Source organism: Delphinus delphis, chromosome 12 (genome assembly GCF_949987515.2).
Source record: "Delphinus delphis chromosome 12, mDelDel1.2, whole genome shotgun sequence".
Classification (NCBI taxonomy): domain Eukaryota; kingdom Metazoa; phylum Chordata; class Mammalia; order Artiodactyla; family Delphinidae; genus Delphinus; species Delphinus delphis.
In genome coordinates this window covers 89656662-89670591 of record NC_082694.2, presented here as the reverse complement: position 1 = coordinate 89670591, position 13930 = coordinate 89656662, and the positions used below count along the sequence as shown (strand labels likewise).

The following is a 13930-nucleotide window of genomic DNA, read 5'->3' as shown; positions in this document are numbered from 1 at the left end:
GGATGGCTAGATGAGGGACAGCTTTTCTTCTCTCGGTCTTCACCCCAGTTCATCGTTGATGACCCGAAGTCCCGGGAGGACTCTGGGTCACAGATCGGTCTGAGTGACGGTCGCTCAGAAGCAGGGAGAGTTCAGAGGAACGGCTTCTGGTCCTCAGTATCACAGGGGCCTCAGACGGGGGACCTTCAGTCCTGAGCTTAGTCGGGCCTGAGGGATGAGCAAGGTGTCTTTCCCACCAGGCCACCGGGGGCGGCAGACTCAGGGACACCGGGGAGGCAGCGGCAAGCAGGCTGGCCAGGCGTGTGTGTGGTGGCCTGCGGGATCGCTCCATGAGGGCTTATCCTGAAACGTGGGAGGATTGAGAATTTGATAATGGTAGCTTTAAAAAGTAAAGAATTGAGGGAAAAAGTCGACCTGCAACTAGGAAACAGGAAAGTAAAGCACTTCAACAATTACACCCTAGTGCCCTAATCGTTCAGTAATTGCTTAATACTCTCAAAGTAAGGAAATTTCTTACTCTTTTCTGTTCCTTTATGTTGATGAATAAATCTCTCTAGTTTGTTTTCTTTAACATTTACACACATGTCTTAAACACAGACCCTCAGACAAATCCTAGGGTTCCTAATTGACTTTGTCCTTAGGCTGTATCCAGACTAGGGCTCATGTGAACAGGAAACCTCGTTGCTGAATTCACTTGTCTGAAAAATTAGATCCAGTCAGATTTGTTCAAAATATATCTACCTGTAAAAATCTGGAGCTTTTTGGAAGTCTTAAGGTCCCTCTTAGTTTAGCGTTTCCATTACAAGGTCACACAGGAAATACGGAGTTTAGTGTTTCCATTACAAAGTCATACAGGAAATACGGATGCAACCTTATTTGAAATATTCGCTACCAAATCACGTACGTTAAGAAATATGTCGCCAGTATATAGTGCCACTCTCTTTAAAAAATGCTAATGTCCCTTACAAGAATTCATAGCTTTCTCGTTTTATTTATTTATGCCTTTTATATTCTGTGATATCCTGCCAGTATTTCAATCTTTTCAAAAGATTTGTAAAGCATGAATTCCCAATGATGAACTTGTTCAGGAGTAAAGAGTCACTTTGAAGACTTCATTATAACAAACACTTCATTTATTACTTGCGTTTTATTTACAGTATCTACATATTGCACAGTGTCTAGATGCTATTTTACACTTATTATACAAAGGACAAATGAAATTAGCCTGAGCACGTACACAGGTTTACACTCCAGTGTCTCCACAACTGAAGTTCTTTTCTGTCTCTTTTTATTTATTTATATTTTTTAAATTTTTCATGCAATTCCAAATGATACTCTGGGCATTTAATTGTAAAAGTAATAAAATATTAAATAATACCATATGCTATATGAAAATATAGTTTTAGATTCTGCTGATTCTGCTTATGCTTCTCAAGAAGTCTTTGCGGCGTCGCCTAACCAGGAAAAGGAGCTCTCTCTGCCGCTTCACAGCGTGGTGCATCAGGCGTGGCGCTCCTGCTGTCTAAAGTGACCACGACCGGTGGCAAGCGTTACTGTCGGGCACACGCATCGACTGACTCTGTGCCCACAGACGGTGTCAACATACAAAACTCAAGGTAAAGGAATTACGGGAGAGGCTGTCTGCAAAAATAAATCTCTGTTCATGGGGCGTGTCCAGAAGGCAGTGGGCTCTGCCCTGCTGGTCTCCAAGGCACTTCTCACGGTCCCAGGCCGCTGCTCGTCCGCGGCGCTCTGCTCGCTGCGAAACAAACACGTTTGGGTTCAGAGAATGATTCACAGTTGCTTATTGATTCTGGAAGACCTATACATTCAATTACGTGTAACACAATGTGTGCATAGATGTGAGGAATTGCAGTCTGCATGTTTCCCTGTGTGCCAAAATGTGTGTCTATTTTATTCTGGAAAGTAACTCAGTGCTCACGGGCCTGCTGTGCTAAAGGGATGGAAATCATCACAAACGAAGAGACATGCTTGCTAGGGTCTGAAGAACAGTGCTCAGTGTTGATGCGTCTGCCGCCAAGTCCTCGGTAGTTCAGTCCACGCTGATGTGGGGTGATCCTGGGTTGCTCAGAATAGGCTGCATTTTGTAGAGCGAGCTGGATACTTCTTACTCAAAACTCCGCTTCTCTGAAAGTATTCCAGGGCTCAGGCTTGTAACTTACTGGAGCGCCAAGTCCAGGTAGTGAGGGGTGTGTTTGGGAGGCTCTCCTGCTGTGTGGGAGGATGGCTGCGAAGCTACAGCTTCTCTTTCGCTCGAGGAGATCAGGTCATGAGTTTCAGCAAGAAGGAGCAAAGGGCTCGGGCTCTGCTCTGAGACCACAGTGTGGAGGGTCCCTGTGCTCGGACCCCTCTAAAGACCCACTTCTTTCAGACTGAGCCTTTAAGAAGTTGAGGCTCTGGTCTGGAGTAGGAAGAGGAGTCTTACCCTGCAGCTTTGTCGTGACATCTTCATGTGTTAGGACGGCGGAAGAAGCGTATGTGGACGCAGCTTACGCCACTTAAGGAAAACCTGCTGCTAACGCAGGATGTGTGCTCTGCCCTCCGGGACGTCAGGGTACACAGAAACCCTTGACTGTCTGCGTCGTCACCAGCCAGTTAAGACTTTGCTACTGCAGTTTAGAACTTCTGGAGTTGGAAGAAATTAATCTTTTTTTAAATGTTACAAAATTATTTTAGCAGAAGTATCTGTATTTTAAACTACCCACTTCTTGACCAAAGTGAACATGGTTACCGACGGCGGTGACCAGTGCGATGTGGGTCTCCGTGTTGTGTTGGGAAAGCCCTGGTGTGCCCGTCCTGAGACGGTGCAGAGGTAGGTCCACGCTCGGGTGCAGTTCCACGGAAGCGTAGGCTCCTGGGTACCATTACTCTCGACTTTTCGCTCCGGGGAGCTGTCTCTGCAGGAGAGCAGTCTTTGGGGAACCGCTGTGGGGAAGCAGGCGGTTAGCTCGCAGGCACAGAGACAGGAAGCCTGTGGCCTGAGCGGTTCTTCGGTGGATGTGGACGCTGGGCATCTGGTCTCCCCACTTGTGAGTAGATGGCGGTGGTTTTCCAAGGATGTGCCTGGTTCATCTTTGGAAATAGTGATGCTTTAACTATAAAGAAATGCTTAATGGAAACAGCATTCTCATCTCCCCAGGCAGGTACTTTGGGAGACTTACAAGAATCCATTGATTGCTTTAAAAATAAGAAGTTTTCTGTTTGCCATGTGGGCAGTGGAAGAGAAACTGGACAGCATTCAGATGAGAAGTGAAGGTGGAGGAATTTCTCAGCTTTGGCATTGAAAACTGTGCTTTCACTTCCCCCACATAGAAAGTGTTATACAAGTTTCAGTGAGCTTGGGGAAAATGTGGGATGATACCCTCCACTAACCACTTGTTTCACTGAACCCCCATTTGCTAGTGGGACTTCTGATGGGAAGAAGCAGCGCTAAGGACGCAGCTCAGGGCAGCACCCACTGCCCGGCTGACCCCGAGCATCTGTGCAGACGTTGTTCAGCGCAGCCTTCGCCACGGTGAGCACCCCTCCTCCACTCACAGGAGGCGAAGGGACAGCCATCTGACTGCAAGGTAGACCCAGCATCTGGCTGTGCCTGGCACACAAGACACACAGCTAGTGTCCAGTTGTGAAGTTACAGTTTGTGGCTGAAATCGATGGCATTTGTCTCAGGAAAATAAAACCTTTCAGCCCATCCCTTGACTCTTGCTGACAGTTAGTGTTATGTGTTACATGTCAGCCCTCAAGAGGCCAAGGTAAAAAGTTTAGCTCGTAAACTCAATGTGTGTTTATATTTTTACCATCAGAGGCTTTTAAAAAATAACTTTGATAGAAACATTTGAAGAGGATACCTATTCTTAGCTGTTCTTTTTCAGTGTATTGGTATAATGACAGAATTCAATGCAAACATTTGCCAGATATGTCGCTAAAATTCGCATGGGTATGGTTAGTCATATACTCATTTATGAATGTTTGAATGAAAGCCTACAAGTGGGTGGGCAGATACACACCATGTCACACGCTGAAGTCAGTAGCCAGTGGGCTGTGTGCAGGTTAATGTGAGCTCGGCCAGCGTGTCCTCCTGCGACCAGGTCTCAGTGGCTGCCTGGGGTGCTGTGTGTTTACTGCTGACCAGTACCTAGAGCTATTTTGAGTGTTCTGTCAGCCTTACTCAGAGTAAGGCTACTTTACCCAAAGAATGACTGTCTCTAAACTCCCATGAATTTTTCATGTCCCACATGCATCCAGTCTTTGGTGCGTGGGCCACAGCGACTGGGCTGTCAGCTTACCTTATCCCTCCATGCACATCGGACTGACAGCCAGCCGAGTAAGAAGCCGGGCGCATCTCTTATAGTCTACAAGGGAAATAAATCACAGACCCTCGTCAGCTACCTCAACAACTTAAATGAATTGCATTCACTTTAAACAAGCATAGCAACTGCTAAAGCCATTCATTCCTTTAAATATTCTGAATTCCTTGGAAACAATACATAGACTGTCATCTGCAATCATGGCTCGAAGTTGTTGATTTAATAATTTATGGTGCCTCGGGCCTTTAGCATCACGTGACAGAAGTTAAATGATGTAACTGGGAGGCTGTGGGAAGTGGGGATGCAGAGTCTCCCACGCGGCTGCTCTCTGCCTGTTTTCTCCTCGCAGTAGCTGCTGGGCTCATTAAAACAGCTTTCGTTTTGCTTCCTAGAGTACAGTTGGTCTTCCCGCGCCCTGTGTTACTTAACTTTTAGGTCACGTGCGGGCCGAGTCCCCTCTTGAGTTAATCATAACACAAAGCCTTCTGCACAGAAATTCTAAAGACAGTGGGTCAACAGCCAAGTACCAGAGCAAAAAACCTGGCTGGACAATGGAGGGAAGCAAGAGCTGATTTCTGAGCGCAGGCTGGTTTTCCTAGGTATCTCGTATGGTTTCCTGTTTCAGTAGTCTCATAGGTGCTGCCTCAGAGGACACAGCAATCACGCCCGTAAAGGGATTCCTCAATACGAAGTTCACTTCTCAAGAGTCACAAAATCCTACTTAAAGATGGAAGAATTCAGACTCGTAGCTGAAATTCTGAGTGAATGAGTAAACTGACAGCGATAAACACGCACGGCATGTCTGTTAGGCGAGCACCTAGGCCTTCCAAAAACACACCCGCTAAACATCTAGAGGACATGATAGTTTGGGCTCAAAGGAAACAATTATGTGACAGCTGGGGGCTTTTCTGCTCTTCAGATGTGCCGTGTTTTCAGGATGTGCTTTTCCTAGAGAGACCACACGTGGAGGCGGCGGACTGCAGGAGCTCAAAGGAGATACTGGCATTTGCCACACACCCTGAGATCCTGAGGGCGACCACCACCCCGCTGGGCCACATGTTCTCCACCCTGATGTCCACCAGGGGTCCCTTAAGGTGCAGACTTTGCTCAGCAGGTGTGGTGGACTCACAAGTCCTGCTCTTCCCGAGAGCTCACCCCAGGACCACACCTTGAGTGAGAAGGTCTGTGGTTCCTTCTGTCTAACCGGCCAGGATTCTGGGAACTGTCGTATGCAGCCTTGAGCAGCACAGAAGTGGTCAGGTTGGCTCTGCAGCTCTTTATGGGCCGAGAGAGGTGGGACCCACACAAGCAGCCACTTGTCCAGGGCACAGATCTGCTTCCAGGCCCAGGGGCATTTCTGACCGGGCCTGGCCCCACCGCCTCACCTTATGGGTGACTAGGAGCTTGGTGGCGGCCCGCTCAGCAAAGGAGGCAGCAATGTGGGTGGCGCCTGCGATGGGGCACACGCAGCCTAAGTGCCTTGTCTGTGTCCTTGTCCGTGAATGAAAGGATTCAAGCAATGACCCTAAGGGTCACTTTCAAATTTAGAATCTGATCCTATTATTGTAAAAAAAGACTTAATATAAAAATATATACACATTGAAACAAAATGAGAAGGTTCTCTGACCCCTAGAAGCAGGCTAGTAATTCTCCAACAGAAGGTGATTCCATTTCAGAGGAAGGAAAGAGGGAGGTGAGGTGTCCCAGGTCCACATGGCCTGGATGAGAGGGTGAGCCTGGAGCTTCCGGGACACGGGTGCCGCCCATTGACTCGTGCCGCTGTCCCCGTGGTAGCCTTGAGCGGGACCACGTCAGCTCCCTCCTGAAGGCGCTCCCTGTCTGCCTGCCATGTTTGGGGACGTGCGAGACAGGAGCTCCATAAAGGGGTGCAGCTGCCTGCACACAGCAGCTTCCCCTTCGTGGACAGGGGCTTACTGTTTTGAGCAGGACGGGCAGGTCTGGTCTGCTGCCCCTTCGGACAGTCCTGAAGGCAGCTCCTAGGAGACCTGGCTTATGTGTACAACTGCCCTCCTGTGAGCCTTAAATGGAAGGCAAGTTGTGGTCCCTACACACACAGAAAAGTTGGTGTAGGGCTCTAGCAGATGTCCCTCTAGCTAATAAGTTACTTGTCATCGTTGTATGTTTTGTGAAGAGCACAAGAAAGCACTTTTGGGGGAATGAGTGCACTTGTTGTGGATGAACCAGGAAGTTACAGCTGAGAGCCAGACAGAAAAGGGCACCTGCGTTTCTGAATTAGTGAGGAAGCCAAGTAGAAGAGCAGGAGTTTGAAGTACCAGTAAAATTCCTGGGTGATGGGGTTACAATTACTGGTGGAAACAGAAAGTCTCTGGCCAGGGCAGTGGGGATGGCCCAGGGCCAACCATAGTTACCTTACACCCTGCAGTAGTCATTTTAGCAACTCATTTGAAACATTTGTTCCACTGTCAGAGTTGAGTGGATACAAGGACAGGCATCAGACCAGAATTCGAGAGCGTGCATGGAGGAGTCCAGCCCCTTCCAAGAGCCGATTCATTCCAATGACTGTGAACCACGTTCCGTTTGGCACTAGCTGCTGCTGCCTGCGGTTATCTTAAGTGGTGTACTCACCCCAGCCCCGGACTGTATAGTCAACAGGGAGTATAGTATTAGCAAACCTGGGTTACAGAAGGGAGGGGCCTGAAGCCTCGTCTACACTGTACCGGCATTTCTAAAGCGAGTTGGATGCGGTCACTTACAGGTGGGGATGGTGCAGTCTCGGGTGTTGTGGTAAAGTCTGTGGAAGTGTTTGCTGCACTTTGGGCTGAAATAAAGAGGACCTGGAACGTGGAAGAAGAAACAGATTGTGAGGGCTGCGGGATGCCAGGAGCTGGGGAGCGGCGAAGTAATGCGTGGAAAGCCTACCTGTCAGATGTTTCAGAAACTTGTCTTTCATCCTTAGATCTCGAGGAACAATTTCTGTTTGAGGGAAAGTAAGTTAATTATTAAATTGCCTGAAAGGAGCATGTTTTCATGTGATCCGAAGTGAATGTTTAAAGTTACTGGAAATTCTGCCCTGAACACAGCAGCCCCGTGATGGCAGTACGTGACGATGTGAAGACGGGTGATAGGGCACATTTTCCTCAAATCATATTAACTGCTCTCCGAGCTCCGGTCTTAATGCCCAGTCTCCACACTAGGATAGAGGCAGGGACTGTAAAGTTATAGGCAAAGAAAGGTGTGTGTGTGGTGTGTATGTGACAGTTATCTTCCAGTGAATAAATCACTCGTAGACAGTTTCATCTTGAAGAGCTTGGGAATCAAATTCAACAACCTCTCAAAGTTCTAGGAAGAAAACCTGATCTCCTACTTCAAACAAAAAATTTGCTATAGGTATGTATTCTTCTAGGTATATATTTAGAAAAAGGGTTAGTTGCTGTCAAAACCACTTGTTATGAAGGCTGGTGTGAATGCATGGAAACAGACATTAACCTGGTTGGATGAGATCAAGGTACAATTCCCAGGGAAAGACTGACTGTACCGGCACAGCGCCTAGTTAGCGTTGGTAACTAACCTGACTGACGTTCTTTCTGATTTCAGCCTTGTTTTTGCTTTTTTTTTTACAGTCATCTGGATTCATTTTCACTCACCTGTTCTGCACTAGTAATGCGATGGCACGTGGTCACACCACCACCAATTCTCCTCATCTGAAGAGGGAACATTTCCATAAGAGTCTTACGTGCAAGGTTTAGACAGCTCCTAAATGTCAGTCTTCATTGACAACTAGCTTTAGTCGGTCTATATCAAACTGACCTTATCATATTTGGCCTAATTGTGTCATGAAAGCATTAAGAGCTTTCGCGCTTCCCTTGGTAATTTCCCAAGGGGCAGCCACTCTGGGAGGCTCTGCCGTGGGGGGGGGGGGGAATGGGAATTTCTGTCTCAGTCGAAACTGCTTTGCTGAAAACGTTTCCATTTCCAAAATAACAGATGACAGTTCTATGCTGAAATTACTGACCTAGGTAACAACTCACATGTCTTAGAAGCGGATGAGGGATAGTTATGTTATCTGCCAGGCATCATTCATGGAATTCCTATTTCCTTCTCTAAAAAACGTATTTCCCAGTTTTTTTAACAGTCAAAATGTATTTATATTTTAAAAATACGTATGTGTTCTCAAAGACAATTCTATTTCCAAGCAAGTACTAGTTCTTCTAGCGTCTCCTGAGACAGGACAGGCGGACCCGCCGTCAACACCGCACACACCCGAGAGGCCTTGGGAAGCGGTCCACTCCGTCTACACAGCCACGCGGGCGGGGACACTCACCCACTCTCTGCTCCTCCGCGTAAGCCCCGTAGTCCGAGACCTCCCTGCGGCCCAGGGTGTAGTCCTGCCGGCCCGAGAGCTGCAGCCTCTTGGACTCCCCCGAGTGGTACTTCCTGAGCTCCTGGACGATCTCCACGATGAGTTGCAGCAGCGTCTGCCTGTCCGCGGCCTCCCGGGTCTCCGCGATCCCCCGGCCGGGCCCCGCCGCCCCCAGCACGAGCAGCAGCCCCAGGAGGAGAGGACGCCCGGGTCCGCGCATCCTGCGCTCGGCCAGGCTGGGCGGATCCGACGCGCTCCCGGAGCTCGGCTCGCTGCAGGGACAGGGGTGCGGGGAGACCCGGACAGCCAGTCGGCGGGGGGAGCGGGACGGGCGGGAGAGGCCACTCCCCTCGGTCCGCGCGCCCCGGCCCTGCGGACCCAGAGGACGCCCGCCAACCCAGTGGATGGACGCCCCGCGCCGTCCCGGGCCTGGAGGGCGGGCGGGGGCCCGGCGGCGGGAGGCTGGGCCGCGGTCTCCACGAGGACTCGCCCTCCCCGAGGTCCCACGCGCTGATGCTGAGAGCAAGCCTTGGGTGCGCCCGCCCTCCGCGCGCGGGCGACACGGGCCCTGGCCGCCTTGCGCCCGCGTCCCGCCCCCGCCGCCGGCCTCCGAACTTTCCTGGAAATGGCGCATCGCCGGCGCCCCGCGGCTCAACGCGTCGCCACAACTTTCCGTCCCCTTTAGACGCCGAGCGGGGCGGCGGCGGCCGCTCGCAGGGTCGGGCCCACACCCATCTCCCTCGGGGAGCGGCCGCGCTCAAGTTTCCAGCAGCGCCTTTGTGTGGCGGTCGCCCCCTCCTCCCGCTGTCCCCGATCCCCCCCCACCCCCCACGAGGAGCTCCCGCGCCGGGACCCTCGCCCCGGCCGCCTGCTGGGCCAGGTTCTGGAAAACCCTTGGCCCCCGGTGACGGGGCCCGGCCCACACCTGCCCGGCGCCGCCCGCGGGGCCACCTGCGCGCAGGAGCCCGGCCGGGTTACCTGTCCCCGCGCCCCGGAGCCGCGGGCGTCCTCTGGCGTCTGTCCCGGCGTCTGTCCGCGCGCCCCAGAGCCGCGCGCCCCGCTCGCTACTCCATGCCCGGCGGCGCCCGGGCCGGCGGAGCGCACTGGACGCGCGGGGAAGGGGACGCGGTGCCTCGGCAGCTCCGAGCTGGGAACCCGCGCTTGCCTGGGGTGCGCGCCGGCAGAGTCCGGCCTCGGACCTCGGGGCGCCTCTTATCCCCGCGGCCGCCGACGTCAGGAGGGTCCCCGAGGGCCCGGCGCGGGGCTTTAATTAGAAGCCGCTGAAGTGTTCGTATCCCCGCGCGGATCTTCGTCAGACACCCCCCCCCCCCCGCCAACAACTCCTCCCATGTCTCCGTATCCCGTCTGTCTCCCCTCTCCCCACCCCCTCCAGCTCCCCCTCCGAGTCTCCCCCGTCTCCTCCCCCAGCTCCCCCACTTCCCCCCTCCCGCATCCCCCCCACCTCCCCCATTTCCTCTCTGCTCCAGCTCTACCGCCCTGTCGGTCTCCCTCCCCTCTCCCCTCCCCCCTCCCCCATTTCCCCTCTCCTGCCTCTTCCCCCTTCATCCCATCTCTCTCCTCCTCCCCTTTGTCCCTCCCCTTCACCCCCCGCTTCTCTCCTTCAGTCTATTTCCCTCCGTTCCTGTCACTTGTGACAGGATGAGAAGAAACGCCTTTACCAGGAACTCGGATCTGTTTTTGTCTAAATGTAGATCTTGGGCTATTAAAAAAGGAGCTGCCTGACTGCCTCGGCATTTAATAAGTCAACTGGAGTCTGTGCGTTTTGGGGGGAATCTGCCGGCGAGGCTGGGGACCACTCTGGGGCCGAGGTCCGCTTTGCCCGAGGCCGGTCCTAGGCGGGCAGCCCGGAGGGCAGGGGCTGGGTTAGGGCTGGGCACCTCGGGGCACAGCTGCCGGGCAGGACACCGGCAGCACCCCTCCCCCGCCACCACCCCCCCAGCCCCCGGACCCACGCACGAGGACAGCGCTCTGGACCGTCAGCGCCCACCCGCTCCCGGGTTCTCTCGCTCCCTTTCCCCGGAAACGCCCGCGGGAGCGCTCCCGGGTCACCTCCCTCCAGGCCCGACTCTTTCACAAAGTTTTGGTTCTTTGGATTTAGGCAGGCACATTTGTGAGAGTTCAACAATTTATCTCCTTTAATTTTTTTTTTCTTGTAAAATGTATTATCAATCAATTGCGCACTTTCCCATTTTATTGGCGCTTTCTGGGCAGGAGCTGGACATCCTCCAAGTCGGCGATCTGACTGTGAAAGGTGTTCTCAGTTCAATACCCGAAAGGGAGCGTGGGGACCAGAATTAAAAGCCTCAGCCATTAGCCGGGCAGCGCACAGTGGGTGGATGGGGACGGATGGCGAGGATGCTGCGGGCGCGGCACTGGCGGCCTCGACGCCCCAGGCAGGGCCCGCGCCGAGCCTCTGTCTCTCCGTCTCTCCCTCTCCCTCCCTTCCCTCGGTCTGTTTCCTCAAGAAGACAAGAGTGTGGCAGAGTCAGGTGGGGTAAATAGAACAGAGACGAAAGATACTAAATTGTGAGTATCCAAGTCCAGCCCCTTCCACACACGCACCTTTTAAGGGTATGTGCTTAAAGGAGGTGGTTTGATTTCTCAGTGAGGTTTTTTTTTCCCCCCCAAGCAATATGACTAAAATGTGAATGTATCTGTCAAGATATACTCTAGAAACAGTAAACATTCATATCAAACTGCTCTTAAGCAGATAAACTGAGATATGTTTCCTTTTTCCCTTTCCCCTTTCTGTGTGTAAATGGAAGTTTAAGCTCCTCTTGGGAGAGCACCGCCTAGTGACAAGTCTTTCTCCGCCAGCACTCACCAGCATCCCTCAGGCAGCCCGGGTACTGTCTGCCCCGGACTCCTTTCCGGCATAATGGAAGCATGTGATGCTGCTATTGTCAAATATTTTGGTGTGAATCTGTTTTTGGAAAAACATCTTGCTGCAGTGAAAAAAGAAAAGAAATTAGCCCAATCACATATTATTTTAAATTTACAAATAATCTTTCTTTCTAAATAGTATCTTACCATATCAAAAGCTAGATATTTTTTTCTAAAAAATACCAGTAAGAACTATCTTCCACTGCCCCACCAAGCAAAGAAGTCTTGTTAGTAATCACTATTATCTTTTTTTTATTTTGCAGTTTTTAACGGGACAGACAAATGGATTCTTTGAATGACTCCTTCTACCACCCAGTAATATATATATGCCAACACTTCAGCCCAGCTTATTAGATACTTAGATGTATAAACAACAGCGACAGAACTGGTACTTGGTCAGTCTTTAGATTCAGGAGATCTGGCATTTGAGGGTCAGACAGTTCATGTATTAGTTCATCCGCTTTTGCAAAGCTCTGTGCTGAAATGACGGTAGGTGCCCTCAGTTTGAGACTTTTTTACAGACTTTTTCAACTTAATAAAAGAGTGCACTGATTTAGAATCTCTACTGAGCTTTTCCATTTGTGGTATTGTCAGAATGAACTTTTTGGAGCTCTCCGATCACCAGAAATATGTGCATTGTGCAGATTGCTGGCACACCTGATTGGCTGAATTAATTTGCGCTGGAGAAGGCGGAGCGGACTGTAAACTGGTTCACGTGGGAATGTGAAGTTGTAGCTGCAAATCGCTTAGACTCTCCACTATCTTTTGTGCAAAATGGTGGTTGGACTGGATGGTTTCTGAAGTCTAAAGCTATATAATTCTATGATTGTTACCAACAAAGTTTAAAAACAGCATAATGCAAGTTTCCTACAAAAAGCTGAAGGTAATTCACTGAAATAATCACTATGAGTTTCACATCCGTTTTCAGGTAGGAAGAGGTGACATATTCATATTAAGTAATTTAATTCCGTCCTTTAGAAAGCGAGCAACTTTCTACTATGAAGTGCCCAAAAAAGATAAACGAGAAAATTACACAACCAACCATCTTCTAGCATTATTGGTAAAAAATAACTAATGGCTTAGTTTTCTAGATTTGACCTAGTATTTTGAGAAAACTATATTGGATCATAGAAAGGAAACTAACCAACGAGGGAAGAGCTGTGTTTAACTTACTTTTACTGTAGATCTATGTTGTCAGAGGAAAAAGTTTTTTTTTTAATTCATAAACACTAAAACTCCAGTGTTTCAACTACAATCAATTTTCTCTTTCCCCCACAAAAGGAATATATTTTATTTGAGATGACTATTAACTGATTTCAAAGGCTTCTAAAGTAGATACATATTAACGAACTATACGTTTGCAGATGGTAAAGCAATTATCCTCCAAGAAAGATGCTTAAAACTTTTTTAAATAAAATGAGCTGTTACATTTGTTCAACCATTACGTTGATCATTTAATAACGTAACTATACTCTTATTAGAGAGAAAACAATTACCTTTCACAAAGGATAACATTGTGTGCTACAAAGGAATATTGCTTAATGTTTAACTTTTATCAGCTCTGTTATTTTCACTATTAATATGATGTTAGTATGCTAGGAATGTCCTAGAAACTGTATAAAGCATTTAGGAAGACAAGCTTTCTAACAGGACTGACCTTCTCAGTATAAATGTATCAATAATACATGTAACCCTTTATAAGTAACAACACTACCTAGTAGTGTATTCTGGGTTAAGGAAATACAGCTTTCACCTAGTTCTTTCCCTCAGATATGAAAGGGAGCACACTACTCTAAGGATATGTAGCTCACCCACCCCCCTTTCACTCCTCGATACACGCTTTTGAATTTGCAGAACCATGTTGCACGCTGGTCCAGAAACAATAGAGGCCAAAGGCTGTGCACAGGCTGGGGACACGCTGAGCATGACTGACTGACTCTAGCTCAGATTCTTGTCCCAGGGCCAAGCTGAAGAGGACTCCTCAGAGGCGAAAGGCTTAAAGGGAGCGTGGACCTTACCTTGTTCCTCGGAACTGGTTCAGTTACAAAATCCAGCTGGGGAAGATGTCTTGAGACTTGGTGACACTCATCTGTCCTTGGAGGCTCCAGTCTGGCACGCTTTGATGGCAACAATGAGAGTAAATTGAAATGTACACACCCGCATCAACACATAAAAGAAAGACCCTCCTATTTATTTGGTAAAAAGCCCATCTCAAATTCATAAACAGTCAGATTTGCCCATGGGAATATCATACAAAGTACAGTCATGCTGAGGAACAACACGACACACCCACATCAATATATCTTCTGGAATTTTTTTTTCCTGCAGGAGATAAATATCCCGATCAAAGGAGACA

At 49.6% G+C, this 13930-nt stretch overlaps 1 protein-coding gene across 1 annotated transcript; it reads right to left on the bottom strand.

Moving 5' to 3' along the window:
• Positions 1-1123: 1123 nt before the first annotated feature.
• Positions 1124-9926, bottom strand: ALKAL2 (ALK and LTK ligand 2). Its single transcript, XM_060027649.1, has 6 exons — positions 9649-9926; positions 8632-8942; positions 7230-7283; positions 7064-7144; positions 4308-4373; positions 1124-1759 (listed from the first exon to the last, which is right to left on the bottom strand). The coding sequence occupies exons 2-5, from the start codon at positions 8888-8890 to the stop codon at positions 4309-4311; spliced, it is 459 nt and encodes a 152-aa protein (XP_059883632.1). The 5' UTR covers positions 8891-8942; positions 9649-9926; the 3' UTR covers positions 1124-1759; position 4308.
• Between the last annotated feature and the right edge of the window lie 4004 nt (positions 9927-13930).

Coding starts and splice junctions, on each gene's coding strand:
- ALKAL2 (XM_060027649.1), bottom strand. CDS start 8,890: ATGCGCGGACCCGGGCGTCCTCTCCTCCTGGGGCTGCTGCTCGTGCTG. Junction 7,284..8,631: donor CGCGGAGGAGCAGAGAGTGG/GTGAGTGTCCCC, acceptor TCCCTCAAACAG/AAATTGTTCCTCGAGATCTA. Junction 4,374..7,063: donor AGACTGCACCATCCCCACCT/GTAAGTGACCGC, acceptor TTTCCCTTGTAG/ACTATAAGAGATGCGCCCGG.